This window comes from Simochromis diagramma, unplaced genomic scaffold (genome assembly GCF_900408965.1).
Source record: "Simochromis diagramma unplaced genomic scaffold, fSimDia1.1 OVJJ01000293.1, whole genome shotgun sequence".
In the NCBI taxonomy this organism is placed as follows: Eukaryota; Metazoa; Chordata; class Actinopteri; order Cichliformes; family Cichlidae; genus Simochromis; species Simochromis diagramma.
In genome coordinates this window covers 1,690,505-1,712,743 of record NW_024386801.1, presented here as the reverse complement: position 1 = coordinate 1,712,743, position 22,239 = coordinate 1,690,505, and the positions used below count along the sequence as shown (strand labels likewise).

Sequence of the window (22,239 nt, the reverse complement as noted above, 5' to 3'; positions counted from 1 at the left end):
CACTGCGGGGAAATGTGCTGAGGCGAGACTTTGCCCACACCAGTCAATTGAAACAAGTGAATCATTTCTTGCTAGGACCACCTCTGTGTAAGGATACATCAGAGGCACATGAAGAAGTCTCTCAATTACTGAGATTGCCAGATGATGTGATTAACTTGTGTCTGTTTCTAATTAGCTGAACATAGAATGTGCCCCGTGCGCGTGATTCGGGTTACCTGCAGAGTTTTAGGTTTTCACCCTCAGGAAGGAAACTGTGCCCAGAAATCTAAACTACAATAGTGCTGATGCATCCAGCTTACATGGTTGCATAACTCAACTGCAAAGTGGTTTTTCCCCCTTTTCTCCTAGTTCAACAATATGCTGTTATACTGCGTCCCGAAATTCAGCCTGGGAGGTCCTAAATATACGGTGAGGACTCGAATCGGCATCGATGGGATGAAGGTCCTGGAAACAATCAATGAGGACTACCCTCATACCTTCCAAGTGTCTGGGAAGGAGAGGACACTTGAACTCCAGGCCAGGTACTCTTTTTCGAGCAGCATTAACACACAATATGCAAAAGTTAGATTCTCCATTCAGCACCCAAGTGTTAAGCACTCTGTTAAAAGTGCAAAAACAATGTTATATGTATGAAACGGCTGCTAAATGACTACACCCGGTGTTCATTTTCAGATCCTGTAAATCAGTGGTTCTCAGCCCTTTTGGTGTTGTGTGACAGATTAATTTGAACGCATCCTTGTCTTTTATGTGTTAAACTGAATTCTGTTTCTGTTTTCTCCACCTCATCAGCTCAGAGCAAGACAAGGCTGACTGGATCAAGGTACGTAATTTCCAGGTGATTTTCCTATTTAACTCTTCGTTTTTTCAAACAAATTTAAAGTGACACCCCCTGTCGTGCTTATTCTTTTCCAGGCTTTCCAGGCGATCATCGAGATCTTCCAGCAGAAAAACGAGACATTCAAGAATGCACTAAAAGACATGGACGAAGTGTCGGTCAGTGTTGGCTCTAATTGCACAGAGTTGAATTGCCCACACATGTCTGTGCTGCCACAGTGAGTGGGCTTTTTTTCTTTTAATGGCAGAAAGCTGAGCTGGGAAAGCGCGCGCCGCGCTGGATCCGTGACAACGAAGTGACAATGTGTATGAAGTGTAAGGAGTCTTTCAATGCTATTACACGTCGGAGACACCACTGCAGAGCCTGCGGCTACGTGAGTAATGTTTCTGTTGTGGGTGCCATGCATGTGTATGCACACTACAGGGTAGAGACGTTAGACCAGGGGTGGGCAATCTCAGTCCACGAGGGCCGGTGTCCTGCAGGTTTTAGATCTCACCTTGGGTCAACACACCTGAATCACATGATTAGTTCATTACCAGGCCTCTGGAGAACTTCAAGACATGTTGAGGAGCTAATTTAGCCATTTAAATCAGCTGTGTTGGTTCAAGGACACATCTAAAACCTGCAGGGACACGGGCCCTCGTGGACTGAGATTGCCCACCCCTGGGTTAGACCCCATTAGTTGAATTGTGAATACCCAGATACCGCCTATGTGATGTTTTTTTCCACCAAATATGTCGAATGATGATTTAATGACGTTTTAAACCACAAAATGTGTGGATCACCCCTCTGAATCTTTGAATTCAGGTGTTTTCAGTCCTGTTGCCATAAGTGTATCGAATCAAACGCTCAGCCACAAAAATGTGTGAACAAATGAGTTGCTCTAAAAACTCACGGAATTGAGTGTTGAGCAATATAGGGAGTAAAAGTTGCTGCCGCTCTGCTGAGTCAGTGACTGCAGAGTTCCAAACCTCCTCTCCTCCTCTCTCCTCCTCTTGCTAAATTGTTATCATTATTGCTAATATTATTGCTGCCTGTCTCTTACAGGTGGTGTGCTGGAAATGCTCAGACTATAAAGCGCCGCTTGAATACGATGGCAACAAAATGAACAAAGTGTGCAAGGACTGCCACTGCATCCTGACTGGAGAGGCGATAGCGGAGGGCAAGAAAAAGGGCATTCTCGAGGTGACTTTTCAGTGAATAAACCTGATGTTGTCTAATACGAACCCTCATTTATATCAGCGAAGATAAGATGAATGACAAAAACAACAAAAACAAGACATTTCTGTGAAACAGCTTCAACAATTTTAAAATTCTAAGCTTGATGAAGGGTGAATATATTGTATGGCTGATGGATTAGACTACAATAGTTGTAGCTAACTTACTTAAAACAAGTGACTGTGCACTTGAAAGTTAAAGTGGTAATGGGAGTAAACCGTCATGTGACAGAAATAACATCAGCTGGCGTTCCTGTTTTGTTTTTTTCTTTTGCTGATCTGTGCGCATTTTTGCAGATTGAAGCCGGTCAGTTTGCAGACAGCAGCATCATGTGTGGCTTCCTGCAGCACTCTGAGAAGAGCAAAATTTGGCAGAAGTGTTGGTGCGTCATCCCTGAGAAGGAGAGCCTGGTGCTTTACCTCTATGGAGCTCCACAGGTAAAACAACTACTTCAAGCCAAAAATATGATTGGATATGTTCATTTAGCAGATCATTCACAGTGAAGACGATCTCTTCTTTGACTTTCCTCTCAGGATGTAAAAGCACAGTGCACCATACCCCTGGTGGGTTATTCTGTGGACGACACCACCCGGCCCACAGACCCACCGGCAAGCTTCCACATCTCCCAGTCCAAGTCCACCCACAACTTTGCTGCTGAGACCGAGGAACTTAAGCAGCGCTGGTTGAAAGTAATTCGAGTGGCGGTGAAGGGAGAGATACCGGAACGTCCCGAGACCAACGGCAGCGGCGTGTCGGATAACAACAACACGGAGGAAGCCAGCACTGATAACACATAAGGGCTTGTTTTCTACAAACAAACCGCTTTTGCACTTCTAAACATGCAAACTGCAGTTGGATTGTTCAAATAAAAAGATGGGATGTGCAGATTTATTCTGCATGCACAAAATACGAACACTTGCTATCCGTTCTGTCGTCGAATCTTTATCTTAAAGACAGCATGGGAAACAAAGTGCTGGATAAGCTGCCTCTCCTCGTGTCTCTCGTGTGTCTTTGTTAACGCCTGGATTTTCTCCTGCAAGATTCACTGCTAGAGCTGTGCTGGATTACTAACAGACACTTCTGATACAATCAACACTAGAACAGAGGGGCCTCAGGATAGATCGCCTTCCCTCAAACAGGCACTATTAATGAAAGCGCAAAATCACTCTCCGTGGACTTGAGCCAGTGGACTACCGCAGACTTAACAAAGTACCCTGTGAGGATGTGAATCAGAGCAGGAAAGGTGGTCCAACTAAGTCTGCTGGTGCTGTATTTCTCTGTACATGTACAGTATAAATGTTTGTTTTTTTCCCTAAATGAACAGTTTTGTTTTTATGTACAGACATTAGTCAGACTTTGTTTCTATTAAATAGAAAAACCTCTAAATGTGCTATAAAGAATTTACAGTATTTCCCCTTTTCTTTGGTTGAGATTGTTCCAAATCTGTAACAGTGATCATGTGGTTGGATAATGATGGTCCCATCTCTCCTCTTAAAAGCAAAAGAAAGTTTCAACCTTTTAATCTGAAACAAACTTACAGATGAAGCAACATTAACACGTAAAGATGGATTCTGTTAGAAGTAGAGCCCGGTGGATGCGATTTGTAATCCTATGCCAATTTTTTAATGGAGTGTATAATTCCAGTGTTGATATATAAGATGATATTTTTATATATGTCCAGTTACAGCAGTGTTTTTTCACAAAATAGTTACAACCTACTGTGAAGACTCCGTTCGACATGCTCGATGCATTTCTAAACCTCCCCCGAGCAACGTTATCTGCAAATGTAAATTTAGTTGTCATCCTGCGGTTACGTAGCTGTGATGGGCGAAAACACCAGTCAGTCCCAGAGTTGGCTGAATCTGAAATGGCAGCTTTGTACACGTCAGCGTGTTCACAGAGAGGAGCAGGGATCATCATTATCCACGTGTCAGGGTTTCTGTTCGGATGCATATGCAGCACAATCGGTATAGCAAGCTGGTGCAACAACTGTAAATGTGTTTTTAATGCTGTAATTAATTTTATTATTTAAAGTAATTTATAGACTACGCGAGCATGATCTGTTAAACCTGGGACAAATGTTTCCGTGTGTCAGCTGAGAAGAGCATTCGGTACATCCTTTATTTTAAGATTATTTTTTTCTTTTTCCACCACCAACCCATGAAATGTGTCACAGAGATCAGTCACAGTCCACGATGGACTGTGGTGAGGAAATGTGCCTATATTTTCCACGGCGTTTCCCCCCCTCCCCCCGTGCTCAATGCTGGTGCTCACCTCTCTGAACTATTTCCGCCCGCCCCCAGTCGCCTGTATTCAAATAAAAACTAAGAGCACAAAACTTCTGTCTGCTAGATCTGAATGTAAAAGCTAGATTTTTATGCGTCCTCTCGTCCCTTTCCCAAAGGTTTAAGAATCTACGCACTTTACGGTCTTATAAAGTGTACCTTCAAAGAAAATAAAAGGGAGATTAAATGACTCGTGGCGCTAGAATGCCTGGTGTACAGTGTGTTTCAGTGTGACACTTGCCCACTTCTGTCAGCTATTGTGATGCTACTTTCACAAAGAGCATCTTGTTGTTTTGGTTCCTGGTTTTGCTTCTCCTGATAAGAAGTTTGAAATGAGTAAACCCAGACATGCATGTAAAAATAGGTGAAATCGGTCACTGGTGTTCAGCACAGCAGTGGTCGACGTCTTTGTGATGTGCGTGATAAGCTGTTAGAAAAAAACAAAAAAAAAGCAGCGTGAAAATGTCACTGTGAGAGTCAGAAGCTTGAAAAACATTTCTATTAATACAGGCTAATCAAATGTCAGCAGACGGTAACCTCGTCTTTACCCGTTAAAAATGAAAGGTGCCCGTAGCCACTGTCGTTCAGGCCATTTATGGAGCGAGGAAGGTGAGAACTGGACATTTAACCGATTTAGAAAAAGAAGTTTATTTTCACAAAAATCATCCGAACAAAACAAGAATATCAAATACAGTTTAACAAGTAAAAATTTCTTCTGCTTTTTCTTCTCCACATTCTCAATTCCTCAAATGGTGCTACTTGCACTGTGAACGTAAGCATGATCGAAATTGACACTACGAGTTATAGAAGAGGAAGGTCGGGTCAGTAGAAAGGAGTGATGTTGCCAGACATGAAGTCCTTAGCAGTGTCCTGGTTTTGCCTGTTATGAAGGCAGAAGTTCAAACTGACAGAAGGTAATCTGATCTTGGCCAGTCTCAGCTTTTGGGCTGTCGCAGCAGGCCGCGGATCCTGCGGACCAGAGCCTGGATAAAAGTATAGCGAGAGCGGACCTGGCTGTACAAGCCCTCCACCTCCAGCAGCTTCCTCTGCAGGGCCTCCCCAAATCCTGCAGCCATGTCGCTTTTCAGCTGCAATCACACAGACAAGAGAAAGAGATTAATTCCAGGCTAAAGGAAAAACCTGATGAAAATCTCCATTTAAAAAATGCTTATGGTTCAGGCCGAGGCTTAATGCATGGCTAGGAAACTGCCCCAGAATGTACAACTGTGTACAAGAGGTACAACACGTCTTAGTTTGCAGACTCATACCAGTTTACAGAAATTTCTTACCAGATCTAGATCTTGTTGGCTGACCCTGGATAGGCTTAGTCCTCGGCCTCCGCTGGACTGCAGCCCGCTGAATGAGTCTAAAGAATTTGAACATACAGAAATGTTCATGTTTACTCAACCAGGGATGATCCAGTGTCTATGCCACATCTGCTCTCAATAACCAAAAAGTGCAATGAACCTATTATTGGGATGTATTCTCTGTAACATGTGCCCCTACCATCTGCGAGGCGTGATCTGTATAAAGTGGATCCAGGCAGCAGCGAGTCTTTGGGGTCAGTGGGTATACAATGCAACAAGTAGTACTCCAGGTGACGCCACAGCACGAATAAGCATGTCTCAATCACATCTAAGCAGGAGTCAGGTCAAGGCTGTCCACAGCTTCTCATGTGGCATTTTTTTTAATAACTCTTATCAGTGTAAGATAATCAAACACTATATGGCACAGACATGATGGGCAGAGGCAGTTTCAGCGTAGCATTTATCATTCCTGGTTTAATCTTGTTAATCCCATTTCTACAAATGTGTCTGCGAGGGGCAAAGGATACAGGAGCACAAGGCCAGCAGCTTGGCTCTGTTGTTGATGAGCTGGACCAGTCGTCTCTTGGCCAGCAAGCTCCTCTGCACTGATGAGATTTTCTCCACTGCTCCTGGGCCTGAAACCAGGCCTTGGCACAACTACAGAGAAAAGGTGGTTAGAACTGACGGGAAACAACGCTAACAATCAAAACGTATGCAGGATGTGCGAGTTTATTTGGTAAACTGACGGTGGTGAAGTTATATCTCTATATACACTGTTGCATCTATCTATTACCTCCTTGAGCTCCTCAGGTGGGAGCTGATCCAGGCTCTGAAGCTTTCCCAGGCTCTGCCTGTGACTTTGGTGGAACCGGAAGAAATCAGCAGCACTATTCTTGAGCAGGTACAAGACCAAACCAAGACTAGGGACCCGAGAGTAAGCCATCGATGGCACGGTGGATGAAAGGTCTTGAAAAGAGGAGGAAGAGTCCATCGTTAAACTGAAAGTGTTTCCATAAACCGGAAACTTCAGGAACACCACAAGCTCCGAAAACATTCCATAACCATAGGCTAAGCCACATTAACGATTAGCATGAGCCAAATCCTTATTCTTCATAAGTTAGGGTAGAATATCACTGACCAGTGCGTGCTCCGTCCCTGCCAGCTGGCTCGCTGCCTGACGGGCTGAAGAGGCAGATGCTGAACTGAGCCTGGGCTGAGCTCTGCAGCAGGAGGGCCTGGCAGTACTCCATGATGTTAGCACACACCTTGGGACAAAGGACAGCAGGTTCAAGTCACTGTCGATGCAGAACTGATAACCCTGACTACAGAGAGAAAAATCCAGACATTTCAGTGCCTCTCTTGTGGATTTTGCCCCAAAGTGTCCACTCCACACTTGGAATACGTAAAATATAAATATGCTAACGGGGAAGCTGGCACTGAGAATACACTTTGCATCTCCAGTTTTACCATTTACAGAATAACCGTCAAACCTGTTGCATGGCCACCTCCATCTCTTCTCGCCGTTCTGCTGAGTCTCCAGGTGCAGAGATCTCAGCCTGTTTTAGCAACCTGTCCCGCTCACTTCCTGCCAGACGGCCGAGCAGAGACAGACATAGGCGCTAAAAAAAAAAAAGAGAGAGAGACGCAGAGGTTAAAGTGGGTTGGACAAGATAAAAGTGAAAGTTAGAACAGGTTGGTATGTAATAAAAACTAAGGGCATCATCTGACCTGGAATCTGTTAATGTGACCTTGGAACTCCATGAGCGCAGCGCTGTTGACTTCTCCACCCATCTCAAGGGCACCTGAGACATCAAGTAGTTACTGAGTCACTGATTATAAACACGTGGTTCGCATAAGGCTGATATAACATTAAAAGAGCTTTGTGCTTTCAGTTCAGGGTGACTGCTCATCTTTGTACCTGGCAGAGCTGTTTTACTGATGATGCCAGTAAGCAGAGAAAGTTCCTGCAAAGCTCCCATACTGAGCTCCTGGCAGCGCAGCAGGGACTGAATGGTGTCTGCATGGACTATCAGCCACTGGAGAACCTGCACACAGATATTTGTTGTTTATTATTACTCGCTTTCAAATCAAAAATCAAACTCAACGATTCATTGAGTAACTCCATTATTTAAAAAGAAAAAAACCACTTTGATCACTTTCTGCTTTGATGCTTTGTTTATTCCACGACTCAGTGGGGCTCATTCGTCCCCATATAAGCACGAGTGTTTCACCCACATTTGCAACTAGAAATAGACCTGCAACTGAAACTTCTCTAAAGGCACACACGTGCATCAAACGTACCACATCATTAAGCCCATGCAGCCCCCAGGCTTTCAACAAAAACACTGATAACGCATCAGCAGGGGTGAAGATGACACGTCATGGTTTAACATGAATCGAGAGTCTGTCTACGCGGCAAAGAGCAAAGAGGGGGCGACGTTAAGGAGACCATGAGCTCAGGTTTAGGGCCGCCTGCTCCTGTAATCACTGTTAAAACCTTTACTTGGGAAAAAACTGGCAGGAGTCCTTAAGCAAACCATCGTGTGTCACACCAAAGGAAAGCTTTGAAGCTGCTCCCATCCAGCATCTACAGTAAAGCTACAGAAGTTAAATAAAAGCATGAGTATGAAGATGAACTGTTAGCTTAGTCTGATGCAATGTTTGACTTTGGCAGTTTGCTGAAGGCTGCAGCAGGGGTGAATCTAAAGGGGGGTGTGGGGTTCATTTCAAGGCTTTAATCCCATTATTTTACAGATTTATGTAAAATATACAAAACAGGAAAAATATGATATTAAGTTCATGACATTAATATTTAAGCAGATAAAAATGAAAGCTCACCCCCCCCTCCCTCCCCACAGGGAAGTAAAATACACATAGGCTAGTAAAAACTGAGCCACTAGCCCGGGACTTTCTAGGCTGGACACTGAATCATTGTTAACATCTAAAGCATCACAAAGTTGTTGTTTTTTTCCTGCAGCAGGAAACGTTGCATCAAAATAGGACAAACCACAGAGAATGTCCACATGCTCGAATTTCATCATTGTAGTCATGAGATATTTCTTTAAAACCTCACACTCCCACACCCACATTTTTAAGATGGGTCGATATAGGAATTACGGCAATATGTACATTAATAGATGGGACAACATTTAAATCTTTTGAGAATTTTCAGACTCAATACGGATTGGATAAATCAGATTTATTTAGGTACTTCCAACTAAGACATTTTTACAATACAGAAATCAGAAAGAAGCTCTCGAGAGAAAGAAATCGTATAATAGGAACAATAACAGGTGCATATAAAAATCTTCCATCAGGAATTCTGTCGAAATTATATGACGGCCTTCAAAATTCGAATAGGAATGAAACATTACATATTAAACAAAAGTGGGAATCGGAATTACAACTCGAGCTATCAGAGGATGATTGGCGTTCCATATGTCTCACACAACATAATACCACTAGTTCAAGAAGATGGAGAGAATTTGGCTGGAAAAATGTAATTAGGTTTTTTATTACCCCGTATAACAAGAGCAAGCAGTTGAAAATACCCCAACAATGTTGGAGATTATGTGGAGACTGGAACGCCAACCACTCACATGTGTTCTGGAAGTGTAAATATATTAAATCATATTGGGAAAGGATTGCGGCAACAATGACGAAGGTGCTGGGGTATGAAGTACTGTTTGAGGCACGAGTAATGTATTTTGGAATATTGGACAATGTAAAAAAGGAGGACTGGTATCTGTTTAAGATTATGTTGTTGGCAAGCAAAAAGGTGATAACAAAGAACTGGTTGAAGAGCGATCCTTTAAAACTGGAAGATTGGATGGACGTAATCGAGGATATATATATAATGGAGAAAATGACTTACACTCTAAGACCTCACACTCCCACGTGCACATGTGTCATTAACACGATTAAGCAAACAGACACACACAAAAACGCATACACATGATCGTATACAAAATCAACCTAACCGAGAAGACGTCATTTTCTCTCTTTTTGCCATTTTATTTTAGGCTTTAGTTTAAGCTGCATGTATGCCTTATTTGGATTCAGCTGTTCTAGAGATTATACATCTAAGCTTCAACGTGTCCAGAACTCTGCTGCCCGTATTATCACCACATCACCCCCTCCGTCCTGCAGCAGCGTCATTGGCTCCCAGTCAAATATCGCACCAATTTTAAAATACTTTTGTAAACATTTAAGGCTATTCATCAACTCTCCCCTCCATATCTCTCTGATATGGTTCAGATCACCACTCTGCCCCCCCGCCACCATGGGGAGCAGTGCTTTCAGCTGCTCTGGAATTCCCTACCTCCTGATATAACAAATACCACTTCCTTTTCTCTTTTCAAGGCTAGACTCAAAACTCACCTGTTCAGAAAAGCTAATCCCACATAACTTTTTCCATTCTGCTATTTTAAATCTGTTTTACCTTTTATGTTTTATGATTTTGTAAATTGCCTGCTTTTAATGTTTCTGCTGTGTACAGTGTCCTTGGGTGTTCTGAAAGGCGCTTTCAAATAACATGTATTATTATTTTTTTGTGCATTTTTGGAAAAAAAAGAAAAAAGAAAATAAAAATTACAACTATTGCAATTTCTGAAATAGAAACCAATGAGCAATTCATTTTGACATAACATAGGATTTCTTACCTGATAACTCAATAACTGATCGAATAATCAATGACTAAAATTTGGATTATTACAGCCCTACATTCAGCCGAGCAAAAAATCAACCAAACCAGAACAGGAAATAAAATAATAAACTCAGACACGTGACAATATTTGAAATGACAAAGCTCAGGTCTAACAACGTTACACACTTACTTGTGCTGCCCCCTGCTGGTGATTTATGGAGGTGGAAGTCAGAATCACTTGAAAGAGCCTTAAGGTTGGTAAAAGAATCTGTCTGTAACGGTCCATAGGGCTGGGGATGAAGCCCGATGGGTCCCTCATCACCCTGCAAACCATAGAGGAACAGATGCAAACATAAGGCAAACTAGAAATATAGATTTCAACAGCTCTGAATAAAGGGCAGAGTTGTTTTAAAAAGGGATATAAGATGTTTACATATCAAATATAAGAACTTTTTAAAAAGACAGCTAGTCCTCTCACTCTCTCCTCCTATCCCCACATCCATACCTGTGTGCGTCGCTGTCGGGCACCATGTCAAACACCTGACACTCCATCAGCTGTGCCACCAGCCCACAGCGCAACAGCTCCACGGCCCCCTGCCCCGTCTTAGCCACACGAGTCAGCAGAGCCTAAACACGCAAACAAGCTTGTAGCTTCACAATCTTACACTCATTGAGGCTGCTGTGTTCAATTTTAGAAACTAAATACTGAAAACTGTCTCCTCACCATCTTGCTTTCAAAGATGTAGAGTGGTTTGAGGAGAGGTGGCTGTGGTGTGAGCAGGCTCTGTAGCGCCACATCATCCTGCCTCAAGCTCTCCACCAACGACCGCAGGTAGCCACTGTTGCAAATATACAGCAGCCACTGATTCTGACGGTCAATTGACAGGATACGGTCCAGCACGGCCATGGCCAGCATCTAACAGGGCGGGGGGGCAGAATAGTTGTTAGGCTTGGTTAACATTAAAACAGAGAAGTGTTGATAGAAGCAAAAGATACTTGGCATTCCAGAAAAGCATGTTAGGATGCTTCAAGATTGGGGGCAAAGAAAAAAACATCACCAAGAGGCTGAAATAGGCAGAGAAAGCTTCATGTAGGTTTAACCCTTACTCTGCTAATTTCATGGCCGTCACAGGCATCTCGGCACACAACCTCCATGAGGGCCTTGCCGTAGCTCTCGATGATCGCAAGGTTCTCCCGCTGCAGTTTGGAGAAACCATCTTCAGGAGCTGTGAGACGTTCCCACATTGCTTTGCCTGCTGCAAACACAAAGACATTTTCTCAGACAAACCCACCGTTCCTTTGAAATGATACTAACAGACAGTATATGTCAGAAAACACTAACAATGACTTTTTTGTAAACTAAAGAGAGGTCCTAAAGGACTCTCTTATTATAACCTGCAGTGTGTGATTGCTTCTGTGTACCTGTCTGCAGAGTGTCCGGTTCTTCAGGTTTCTGGGCAATTTGCAGATAATACAGCAGAGAGCCATACAGGTGAGCACGCAGACGCTGATATCCGCCTCCTTAAGGTGTGAAAGACATTACAAAATCGTACTGGGATCAAAGTATATCCTCAAAAGTTTCCCCATGTGAGAAATGTGGGTTTGAGTCACTAACCAGTAGAAAGTATAAAGTCCAGCAGCTTGCGCAGGATCAGGTGCAGCGCAGAGTTGGCGATTGACGCAAAGCCAGAGGATGCTTCTAATCCCACCCCCTGCTGCTGCTCAGACAGCACTGATTGGCTGAGGTGAGCCGTCAGTGTGAAGACCGCTCCGGCAACAATGGGCATCAACTCCCCTGCTGCATCCTCTGATAACACCTAGACAAAGCACAGTTACAAAAACTTGAGTATTGAACACTGAGACCAGCTCCTTATTGGACAGGACTGGATATTACTGCTACGCTGACGTGATCACTGACCTTATCGTGCAGGTCCAGCAGCAGATCCCTGATGATGAGCTGCCGCTCATCAGCAGGTATCAGATCAGCTGGGCAGGCAGTCAGCAGCGTCTCCACCAGACTCCTCCAGGACTGCAGCGCATGCCGCTTTGCACTCAGGCTCCGGCGGACACGGTTACGTTCCACCACTTGCTGCAGGATTGAGTTCACCTCCTAAGGCAAAGTAAACAGTAATGGAATTTAATTGCAGCTTTCAGCTAAAATTACAGGACGTCAGTTTGTGAGTTTCACTCACTTCCATTAACAGAGGCCTCTGTCCAATCGCTGCCATTCCCTGCAGCGCGTTCACCTCGGCGACCAGCACTCTGTGAAGCAACTGTGAGGAAAATGAAAACCAACTTCAGAGGCTGAAACAACACATCAGATCAAGAAAATACATTAGACATGGTACCCGGAAACGTACCTTAACGTTGCACACAGTATGTCCCTGCTCATTGACGTGCTCACAGTTGGAGATCACCTGCTCTATCTGAGTGCGTTCAAAGAAGTCCAGCTGCAGCAGCTCAGGCATATCCTGGCTGAATTCGATGGCATCCAGCACGCTCAGTAACTTCCTGCGCACTGATGATGAAAAGCGAGACGATCTGGGGTCATTCTTAAAAACTCCTCACATGTATTCTTCTAATATCTTTCTAAATTTGAAGGTGGACTTGTGACACGAACCTTTAGAAACTGTGTCAAAATGCAGAAAACCGCTGACTGATCTAGTCTCGTCTTCCATGCCAGATTCCCCATCTGCTAAAAAATAAAAAGGTTTTAGGTGCATATTGTAAATTTCCTTTGCAATAAACAGGACTGTCAGCTGTGAGGGCTTGAAAGTTTTCTAAAAAGATCCTTTAAGCTTTTATTTACAGCCATGGAAAGTATAGAGCAACTTTCCTTTACCTGCATGCTGAGCGTGTGGCTGGTCATCCAGCAGGAGGCTGACGAGGCGCTGTGTATGGGAACGCTGGCGGTTGAGTGAGGTCACTCTCAGCTCGATTGCAGCCGTTTTCATGAGCCAAGACATCTGGGAGAGGGCAGCAATCTGGTTACCTGAGGAGAAGAAGGAAGAGAGAAAAGAATCCTGCAGTGTTTTCTGTCCATTATTTCCTCCCTGCATGGATACACAACAACTCGTTTCAAATTAATGCTACTGCTTTGTTGGTAAAACGCCTTTTATTTAACAAGGTTAGCAGGGATTCTGAGCTCACTTGGCAGGATGAAGGGCAGGTGTTGCAGGTGTGAGAACAGGAAATCCTGACTGGTCCTCAAGTAGCGCATTGTGGGTCCAGATGTGTCTGGACAAGCACACAGCTGGTAGATCACCTGAGAGAAAAAGAAAACCAGACAAACACAAAGAAATTTGAAATATTCTGTAACATAAAATCCTCCTGCTAGCTGAGCTACATCTCTCACTGCAGAGATTGGGCCTCATTTAAACAGGGCTCGCAAAATCGCTAGCCCGATTTTTCTGGTCGGGCTACCAAAGTCCATCTCAGCCCTGCCCGTCAGGCTGTCATAGGAAGAAAAAGAATATGTCAATGCTTTTGCATTCTTTGGCAAACGTAGCTGTCAGTATGTGACATATTGAAATCGCGTTTGAATTTCCGCTTGTTTTTTGCTTCACTTTCACTTTGCGATGGCACAAACTGTGAATAGAGAGCGGCAGCTACTGACTGGTGAGTGACAGATTAGTTGCGCACCAATTCCTCTGACATCGTCTTATCACTCATTAGCTTACTATTCAAACGTGACAAGTGAAATCTCCCGCAGCAAGCTTAAACCTGTGATGCAGGTTGATTGCGCAGAGAATCGCTGATCATTATGCAAGTGCCTGTGTAAAAGCAGATGGATTTACGCAGTTATTTTAGTTCTGCAGAGCCAAATAAGACAGGTCAGGGTGAAGAAGGGACAGCCAATCAGAACAGCCGATCACAAAACGGAAAAGATATGACAAATCAGGCTATGAGGCAAAAACAAAAGCGCAGCTTTTTTTGGTTTCATGGGCAAAATAATTTCTGTGGCTGGAATATGACGAGCTAAATAACATCATGTTCTGCCGGGTGCGTCTTGTTTCCCTCGATTTCTGAGTCGACAAGCACCTTTGTTACTGGGACCAGTAATTTTAAGAAAGACCCCATTAGAACCCACGAGAAATGCAAGAAATGCATTATTGCTCAGTCTGCAGTATCTTTCCCAGAACAAACGCCAATTGCAAAAAAACTACTAAAAATAAACCAAGCACAACAAGAAGTCCAGAAGAAACGCAGAAGAAAAAGCTGTTTAGAACAGCGCGATGTTGCAAAGAGTGAACTACCTTTGGCAAAATTTAGCAGCCTTTGCAAACAAAGCAAATGATCTTGGTTCCACTTACCTCTTACCCGTGACTTCAGTGGAAATGTCAGATTCAGGATCTGACACAGACTGATCCATGTTCTACACAGTTCTTACAAGTTCATAGAAATTTCTGTTCAGTTAGAACCAAATATTTGAGTTGATGATTGTATTTTTTTTTTTACAGTTGTTGTAATTTGTGTTTTAACAATTTTTTAAGTCAATCAAAAAATTGTCCTTTTTTTTTTTCCAGGCTACTTAAATTTATTTTGGGCTACCAAAAACTGAAGAGTGTCTGCCCGAAGGGCTACCAGAGATTTTGAAATTTTGCGAGCCCTGTTAAATATTACCTGGTAGCAGAGCTCAGCCAGGTGCGGGGCCTGCTGTGTGAGTGCAGGTCCCGATCTTTTCTCTGTGCCTCTCTGCAGCCGACTCAGGATGGCGTGCAGGCAGCTACGCGGGCACCCTAACACACCTGTAAGACAAACACACTTAAATCGTCCGATTTTCTTTCCACTTAATCCATAAAAGGTTCAAACGGTGTTAAACATCATAACTGCTACTAAAATGAACATATTCACTGTAAAGGCCAAACTCTCACCCGGGTCCTGGAGATTGGTTGACGACACAGGCTTCTTCACTTCATAGCCCAAAAGATAAAGGGCCAGATTTGGTGCCTTCAACTCCAAAGACGTAATGAGCAGGTTCAAAATATGGATCTGGGTTTCGTGCCGGATCCTTGCCACCTTCTTTTGTGAGTCTACGTCTGAAAGTTAGTATTTAAGGTGTAAATTAGTAAGTCTGAGTGTGACAGGTTTAATAATTGATAGGTGACGATCGTCTCACCATCTTTCTCTGTGCCCTCCTCTGCGTCTTCATTGTCCAGACACTCCACAAAGCCTGCCATGAGCTTGTCACTTACAGCCTGAAGTGGAGACGTTTAAATTAATGCCTGCTTTAACACAGCTAACGCTTACATGCACACAGCAAAAACACCCCAAGGTTTCATGAAACCTGTTCCAAGTCATCTTGAAAATTTCAATACTGTTCAAGCCGTTTTCTTACACAGATCTAATTTACTAATATATACTGAAAGACAAACGAGTTTATATCGAGGCAACTGTTCCATCCAATTCAAAGTATGACACGCGTTTCCAGACTGTTCAGACTTGGACGTACCTGGTCATGTGTGAAGTCTCCCACCAGCCTGATCTGAATGTTTGGGTAGTTGGCGATGCGACGCAGAATCTTGGCGCTCTGGAAGGCGGCCTCTGGGTTTGAGCTGCTGTGGTAAAGATACCTGCCAAAGACAAACGGCAGAGTTCAGAACTGTGCTGCAAAGACTGAGTTATAAGCTTTACTGAATAGCCAACATTAATAAAAAGTGAACAAAAATACATTACAGTTCAAACATTATTTAAAAAAATTAAAACAGGATGTGTTTACCTCGCAATGTTGACAATGTGATCAGCCCTTCTGGTTTGAGGGCTGACGCCCTGGAGGAGCTGCTCCAGGGGAGAAACCAGCAGAGAGGCCTGGCTCTCCCTAAGAAGATCCATGAACACTGCTTCCTTCTGCAGAGCCAAGTCCAAAAGGCACAAGCAGTGCAACACTGCAGACTGCAAGTGCTTTTTACCTGTAAGGGCAGAGTGATGCACTCTTCTGTCAGAACAAAGACACAAGTTCTCTCCATTTGCCTAACAGCGGTGCATGCTTTCTCACCGGGGAAAGGTGCATAGGTGTCCAGCTGGCGGACCCCCTCCTCCAGCAGGCTGAGGCAGAGTGCCAGCATGGGCGAGTCATTGAGCAGGTGGAACATGATGCTGTGGCCCGGAGGCTTATGGGCCGGGACCTGCTCACCCTGCAGTTCCACAATCTCCTGGACAAAGTCAGACGGCTGGGGCTCGTAGTCCCGCAGCAGCTTGTGGAACACCTCGAGGACAGAGTCGGCTACCTCCCACTGGGAGACGGCAACGAAATGAAAGGGGGGGGACAAAATGAGCAGATTTACGCAGTTAAAAGTGAATCTATGTTTCGTGTCTACACCTTGACGCTAGGAGGGAGCATTACCTTCTCAGCAGGGCGACGATACGCTCTGGTGGGGAAGGGGAGGAACACAGAGTCACGCAAGAAGTTCAAGTAGGGCTGAAAGCCGGGCACACGCAACCCTGCTCCTAAATTAACGGGCAGGCTTCCCTCCACCAAGGTGCTGATCAGGTGGCAGAAAGATCGTGTCAGTGGGTACTCCTCGCAGCTCGACTCGATCTCATTCAGCTCCACCTGATGGCCATGAAAATAATCCACAAAGTTTGAGTCACGTCCCTCTTTTTACAGGATGTTTAGCAATCGATCAAATTAAAGTAAAACTTTTAGTCTCCAGCTGTTTTACTGATCTATGATGCAGATCTGTAACGGCCCAATTACAGCAGACCTGCTCAGAGCGCCAATTTTGTAAACAGAAGAACATTTAAAGACAAATCAGACCGATAACCTGTCTGCATTGTTTTTCTTTACAACAAGACAGGCTTAAATGTCACCCTCTGACCATTACGCTTGCTGAGGAGAAAAAACAAAAACAACTAAAATCTCACCTCTATCCCTGCTGCTTGTCTCTGTCCGGGGGCTCGCACCGTCTGAAGGATCTGTTTGACAACAAATGAAAACAAAATGAGAAGCTTCAAAACACAAAGTTACAGATAGAAACACAAGAGTGACGATGTTTTGTTTTCTGGAAATTAGGTTTTAAGAAATGGCTGCAATCATGAGGACTGGACATTTGCATGTTTACAGCATCTTATAGTCATTTCAGTGGTGAGAGCATTGGTGTCTGCTGACAGCTTTAGTGCAGAAATTAAGCTTAACATGTAGAGAAACATCGTAAGAGTAGAAAGGGAGTCTGTGACTTTCTGATATTATCATAATTCATATTTTATTTGCACATGACAAACAATGTTGACCCTATCAGTGTAAACTCATGTCATTTTTAATAAAAATAAAACATTGTTCTGTTTTACCTGCGTGTACTCCAGCGACTGCCAGAGTGAAGCAGCGATCTCCGGTGACTTTCCAAACGCTGCCAGGCAGTGCAGGAGCTCAGCTTTCAGGACGGGAGGAACGCTGCACTGAAGCAATCCCAACATCACGACAGCTGGGGTCCACTGGGGATGCTCGCACAAGGCCAGTCGAGCATTTTCACTCTAGAGAAGATAGAAATAAACATCTGACTTTGTGGTATTTTACACCCACATAGCAGCACAAATCCATGCCTGTTGTGGCATACCCATGTGATGATGGTGGTGAGCAACTGCAAAAACGAGGTAAGTCCTTCCATCTCTCTTTGGGTGATGCCCCTGAGTGGCGGGTGGCGGTAGTGAGCCGAATCTGGATTTGGGAGGTCTCGTCGCAGGTTTTCATGGTACAGCATGAGTGAGTGAAAAAAATGTTCCCAGGACACCGGACTGCCTGAGACTCCCTGGATGTTGTCACCTGAACAAGATTAGCATGCATTAGAGAACACTGCAGTACACGCTGGTAAGGTTTTTGATTTTAATAATTATAAATAATAATGAACCCAGACAGTATTCTAATGGTGTAAATAAAATAAAATAAAATTAAATGTTGTTTTATTTAAAAACAAAAAACAAACAAACACATTATTATTATTATTATTATTACTATTATTATTATTATTATTACAACATAATGAAGTTCCTTTTGTGGAAAGGCTTAACTTCAAATCGAATGTGTTGATTTCAACTGAAATATCACTAAAATAAATAAATAAATAAATTCTATAAAGCAATTTAGTCTTACTGTGTGCTGCCCCGTTGGTCTTAAGCAGGCTGAAGCAGTAATGAGCACACTGAGGGCCATTGGCAAGTCCTTTTAACATACGGAGATAGGAGATGTAGAGGGTGGACGGCAGAAGGTCTCCCATCTGACGTACAAACTTGGACAAAACCACCTGTGTCAACAATCACAAAATATAAAAACACCTTTAAACAAAAAGAAGCAACGGACACACACACCCCTCCTCCCCAAATCTAAATCAATTGGACAATCAGTAACAGTAGTCACAAAAACACGAACCCTACCTGTTTATGTGGAGGTCTTTGCAGGGCCATTCCCAGATAAGAACCCTGCAGGGAGCTGTGTTGAAGAGACTCCGTGGGACACCAGAACTCCAAACCCAGCTCTAATCCAAATGGGTCCTTGCTGTAAAACTCCCCTATCTGAAAACACAAACCAAAAATTCTCATCGATCAGTAATAAAAGGTTAGAGGTAATATTGCCTCATATGTATATATGGATATGTAAAAAAACAAAACAAAAAACAAAACACTAACCAGGATCATGAGGTGGTCCAAGTCCTTCCGCAATGACGACGGAAGCTCGCTGTCCATCTGTAAGGACATGTGCACGAGGCGGGCATCCTCATCGGCACGGTTACGAAGCTGCTTCACCTGCAAAAAGCCAAAATACGCTTGTTACACATTTAAATTAAGATGCAAAAATAAATAAATAAATGAAATGTGATAATTACAGAATGTTGAATCTGATAAGTTAAAAACCATATTATAGTTTTACATGTCAGTCTTAAGTTAAAAGCACCTGCAGCATCTCTTACCTTCATTGGCATAAGAGCCAGAAAGTCTGTGATGAGTGAATGGACGCGGCGGATGTAAAACTCTTCCTGGGAAAAACTCTCACATCCCAGAATGCCCTCTTTCATAAACAAGAAGACATCGCCCAGGAGAGCCTGATCAGCCAGAGCCTCATCTGCCTCGGTGAACTCAACCAGTGCTGCACAAAAATACACGTACAATAAGATGAAACGGCTGTTATCTCAGAAAACGTAAGAATTAGAAGGGCATTTTTAATGGAGACTCAAGGAATGCAGTACTTACCTGAGCCCTGTGGCAGCTGGGAAAGGACTCTCAGCAACAGAGCCCACGCCAGTCGACACACGGCCTGGAGCCCCGGAAGCTTCCATGGTTGGCTGTCCATCAGGCGACTGTGCACTGCAGACACATACTGCCTTTCTGTCAGCAATGGAAGTGCCTGGAGCAAATCTGGAGGAAAACACACGCAGGCAGGTGATTTCTGGAATCGGTGATTTCAACAGGAAAAAAAGAAAGAAAACCAAAACCATCAACACGAACTTACCATCTCTATCTTCAGTCCCCTGCTCTATGAAACTGACATCCAAGCAGTAGAGCAGTGCCATAACCAGAGCCAGGCTAACACTGTCCAGTGAGCCATCAGCCTGAGCTGTAACTGTCTCCAGGTGGCCAATGAGTGCCAGAGTGTCATCTTTTGACAGGGGTGATTGGCAGGTCCATGAAAACAGGCTGTCTGCAAGCGCCTGTCGGCATTCCTTGATGAGGTCTGCAACCTGGTGACAGATGCAGAAACTACATGTAATCCATATTTTCCATAATCCACTCTGCATTCCTACACTCTGTGTTTCTATGTTGAGAGAATTAGTGGCACTGTATTGTTCCTTTAACACTGGAAAAACAAAACAAAGCAATTTGAAGATTTATATCTTTGGTTAAAATTTATACAAAAGATTATTTCACACCTCCTTCCTGTGCTTTTCGTTGCCCAATCCGCGTTCTTTCTGCAGGCGTTCAAACTCACGCGTCACGCTTATTTCTGACACCAAAGTTAGGATGCGTTTGGTCAGACCTTGGCTCATGAGCTCATCTGTGAATCGTGTTGTCAAAGCCACCAGCTCTCCACTGAAGGAGAAAACAAATGACATTGTCAAACATAAGATTCAAATAGAATAGAATAGAATAGAATAGAATAATCCTTTAATTGTCCCACAAGGGGAAGTTTGGATGTAACAGCAGCCAGAAAGACACATATACAAACAAACAGTACACAAGACACAGAACAGAAACATACACAATTTTTACATATTTACATCAAGGGCAATGGTTACCAAAAAAATACAAGCAGGACAAAAACACCTTCATCATACGGGACCTTAACAGCATTTATCAATGTTTCATTGTACTACTTTTAGACACCGTTGTTACCTAAGATCCAGGGTGAAGGTCTTGCCCTGTCGTGACTGAATGAGTGTGCGCAGAGAGTTGGCCATACAAAGTTTTCCATCCCAGTAAAGTAACACGGCCACTAGGCCTCGTGTCAGTCCTGGAAAATAGGGCTGCTGCTGTTCACCTGGAGAGAGATGATTACATAAAAGAAACAGAGCTCAATCTCAGTGTTTGATCAGGACAATCCATAGAACCTGCTACACAATTAACTACAGTGACACTTTACCTATAAGATGAAATGGGATTAATCTATGCTGGATAAAGTTGGGGGGGTTTTCCCCTTCATGTTACCTGCCAAGAGAAGCTCCAAAGCTGCCAACTCTCCAATGTCAAAGAGATCACTGAGGATGAAAGCCTCTGTCAGAAGCTGTTCTGGAAGGAGCCGTGACCCCTGCTGACCTTGGATGGCGATGCCTTCTGTGCTGGCTTTACGCACTTTCTCTCTTTGCTCTGCACTTTTTGGCTAAAAATGAAGAGAAGACAAGACGCTGTTAATATCAGAGTCTCGGAGGACAGACTGTAACTACAAGCTACACATTGGAAGAAAAAAACAAACACCCGTGACCTGCATGTGTGAGAGATTACAGTGTTTTAAATGACCTATTCATGCCATCTTACCGGGTTCTTAAAAAGTGACAGAAAGTGAGGTTTGTGTTTCTTCAGCTGTAGGTCTAGGAGGTGAACACTCTCGGGCTGTCTCCTTAACACAGCTCCGTCCACTGTCTCCCAGAGCTCTTTCAGTGGCCCCCACAGACTGGCTCCTGACGGAGTAAATACGCTTCAGATGTTTTGGGTCGTCACACAAGTATGCAAACAACTAATTTCTAGTCATTTCGAGTTAATTTGCTATAACCATGCTTGTTAACACCACTGCGGCATTTTGCCTATCCTATAGACACTAAAAGATTCCAGAAGTATAGTACAGACACTTCTTTGCCTCCCCGGAGTTGTTAGTTTCACTTTTATTTCAAGCTGATCTATCAGACAAGTCGTGTCATCCCTCCCTGCTATTTCAGGTTGAGTGTGGGAATTAGTTCGGTGTAAATGAGTAAAACTAATTTGTTATTTAACCTCAGCTAACTTAACGTCTATTTGCTATGGGCAAGGCTAAGCTATGTTAGCCTGACAGACCCAACAACATGTGGTCAAAACATATCATAATCGACAAATCTGCGGCCAAGAAGCGCATATATCTGCGCTTCAGTGCATAACAGAGGTTGAGATTTGATGCAATAATTAAACAAAATCCAATTATTTAATAAAATATACACCTTACCCGAATTTACCGCCATCTGCGCCGCCATGATACGCTCACTAAGTTGGACAGAAGCTTCTGGGTTTGTGCCGGTGTGAAATTTAAAACGATAACTTCTGTAATGCTTTGGTCACTTTTAGTGAACAACGAATCTATCAGTCCCAATTTAATGTCCCCGCTGGTTAGTTGAGTAGATTAAATATCTTGGAAGATTTCATGATTATGTGGGCTCTTTTCAGGCGGGGTCCTCGGAATGATGGCCCCGTCCTCATTAGCAATTATGGGAATTGTAGTTCTTGTAAGTTAAAGCGTTTAAGGCATTTAATTAAATCTACAATCTGTAAACTTTAAAA

General features: G+C 43.5%; 2 protein-coding genes across 10 annotated transcripts in view; one reads left to right on the top strand and one right to left on the bottom strand.

Moving 5' to 3' along the window:
• Positions 1-4,779, top strand: part of fgd4a (FYVE, RhoGEF and PH domain containing 4a) — a 51,013-nt gene extending 46,234 nt beyond the window's left edge. For all 6 annotated transcript variants that reach the window (XM_040025012.1, XM_040025014.1, XM_040025013.1 and 3 more), the window contains 7 exons: positions 349-521; positions 790-820; positions 913-993; positions 1,083-1,208; positions 1,883-2,020; positions 2,350-2,490; positions 2,587-4,779. In XM_040025012.1, the coding sequence (XP_039880946.1) occupies positions 349-521; positions 790-820; positions 913-993; positions 1,083-1,208; positions 1,883-2,020; positions 2,350-2,490; positions 2,587-2,850 (954 nt within the window). In that variant the 3' untranslated portion in view covers positions 2,851-4,779. The remainder of the gene's footprint in view (positions 1-348; positions 522-789; positions 821-912; positions 994-1,082; positions 1,209-1,882; positions 2,021-2,349; positions 2,491-2,586) is intronic.
• Positions 4,780-4,966: 187 nt separating this feature from the next.
• On the bottom strand, positions 4,967-22,112 carry nup205 (nucleoporin 205). 4 transcript variants are annotated; one of them, XM_040025001.1, is made up of 42 exons: positions 21,908-22,112; positions 21,250-21,392; positions 20,923-21,094; positions 20,611-20,755; positions 20,148-20,307; positions 19,730-19,958; positions 19,471-19,635; positions 19,191-19,366; positions 18,910-19,026; positions 18,658-18,795; positions 18,377-18,527; positions 17,844-18,049; positions 17,578-17,760; positions 17,155-17,205; positions 16,634-16,843; positions 16,286-16,523; positions 16,010-16,199; positions 15,743-15,863; positions 15,410-15,488; positions 15,165-15,329; positions 14,914-15,038; positions 13,441-13,555; positions 13,133-13,282; positions 12,911-12,985; positions 12,651-12,808; positions 12,483-12,563; positions 12,209-12,400; positions 11,906-12,107; positions 11,713-11,811; positions 11,398-11,546; positions 11,015-11,206; positions 10,796-10,917; positions 10,481-10,613; positions 7,564-7,690; positions 7,374-7,447; positions 7,136-7,264; positions 6,784-6,910; positions 6,439-6,611; positions 6,173-6,302; positions 5,845-5,973; positions 5,628-5,704; positions 4,967-5,426 (listed from the first exon to the last, which is right to left on the bottom strand). In XM_040025001.1, exons 1-42 carry the CDS (start codon positions 21,933-21,935, stop codon positions 5,274-5,276), a joined length of 5,979 nt encoding a protein of 1,992 aa, XP_039880935.1. In that variant the 5' UTR covers positions 21,936-22,112; the 3' UTR covers positions 4,967-5,273. The 4 variants fall into 4 exon arrangements, with proteins under 4 accessions (XP_039880935.1, XP_039880937.1, XP_039880936.1 ...); XM_040025003.1 differs by having other exon boundaries at positions 11,398-11,543; XM_040025002.1 differs by having other exon boundaries at positions 12,911-12,982.
• Between the last annotated feature and the right edge of the window lie 127 nt (positions 22,113-22,239).

Excerpts from the sequence above, each read along its gene's own strand:
- nup205 (XM_040025001.1), bottom strand. The coding sequence starts at position 21,935 with ATGGCGGCGCAGATGGCGGTAAATTCGG. Across the intron at positions 19,636-19,729 it reads GGGGACTGAAGATAGAGATG|ATTTGCTCCAGGCACTTCCA; the intron begins GTAAGTTCGTGT and ends GTTTTCCTCCAG. Across the intron at positions 10,614-10,795 it reads CCCGACAGCGACGCACACAG|GGTGATGAGGGACCCATCGG; the intron begins GTATGGATGTGG and ends TATGGTTTGCAG.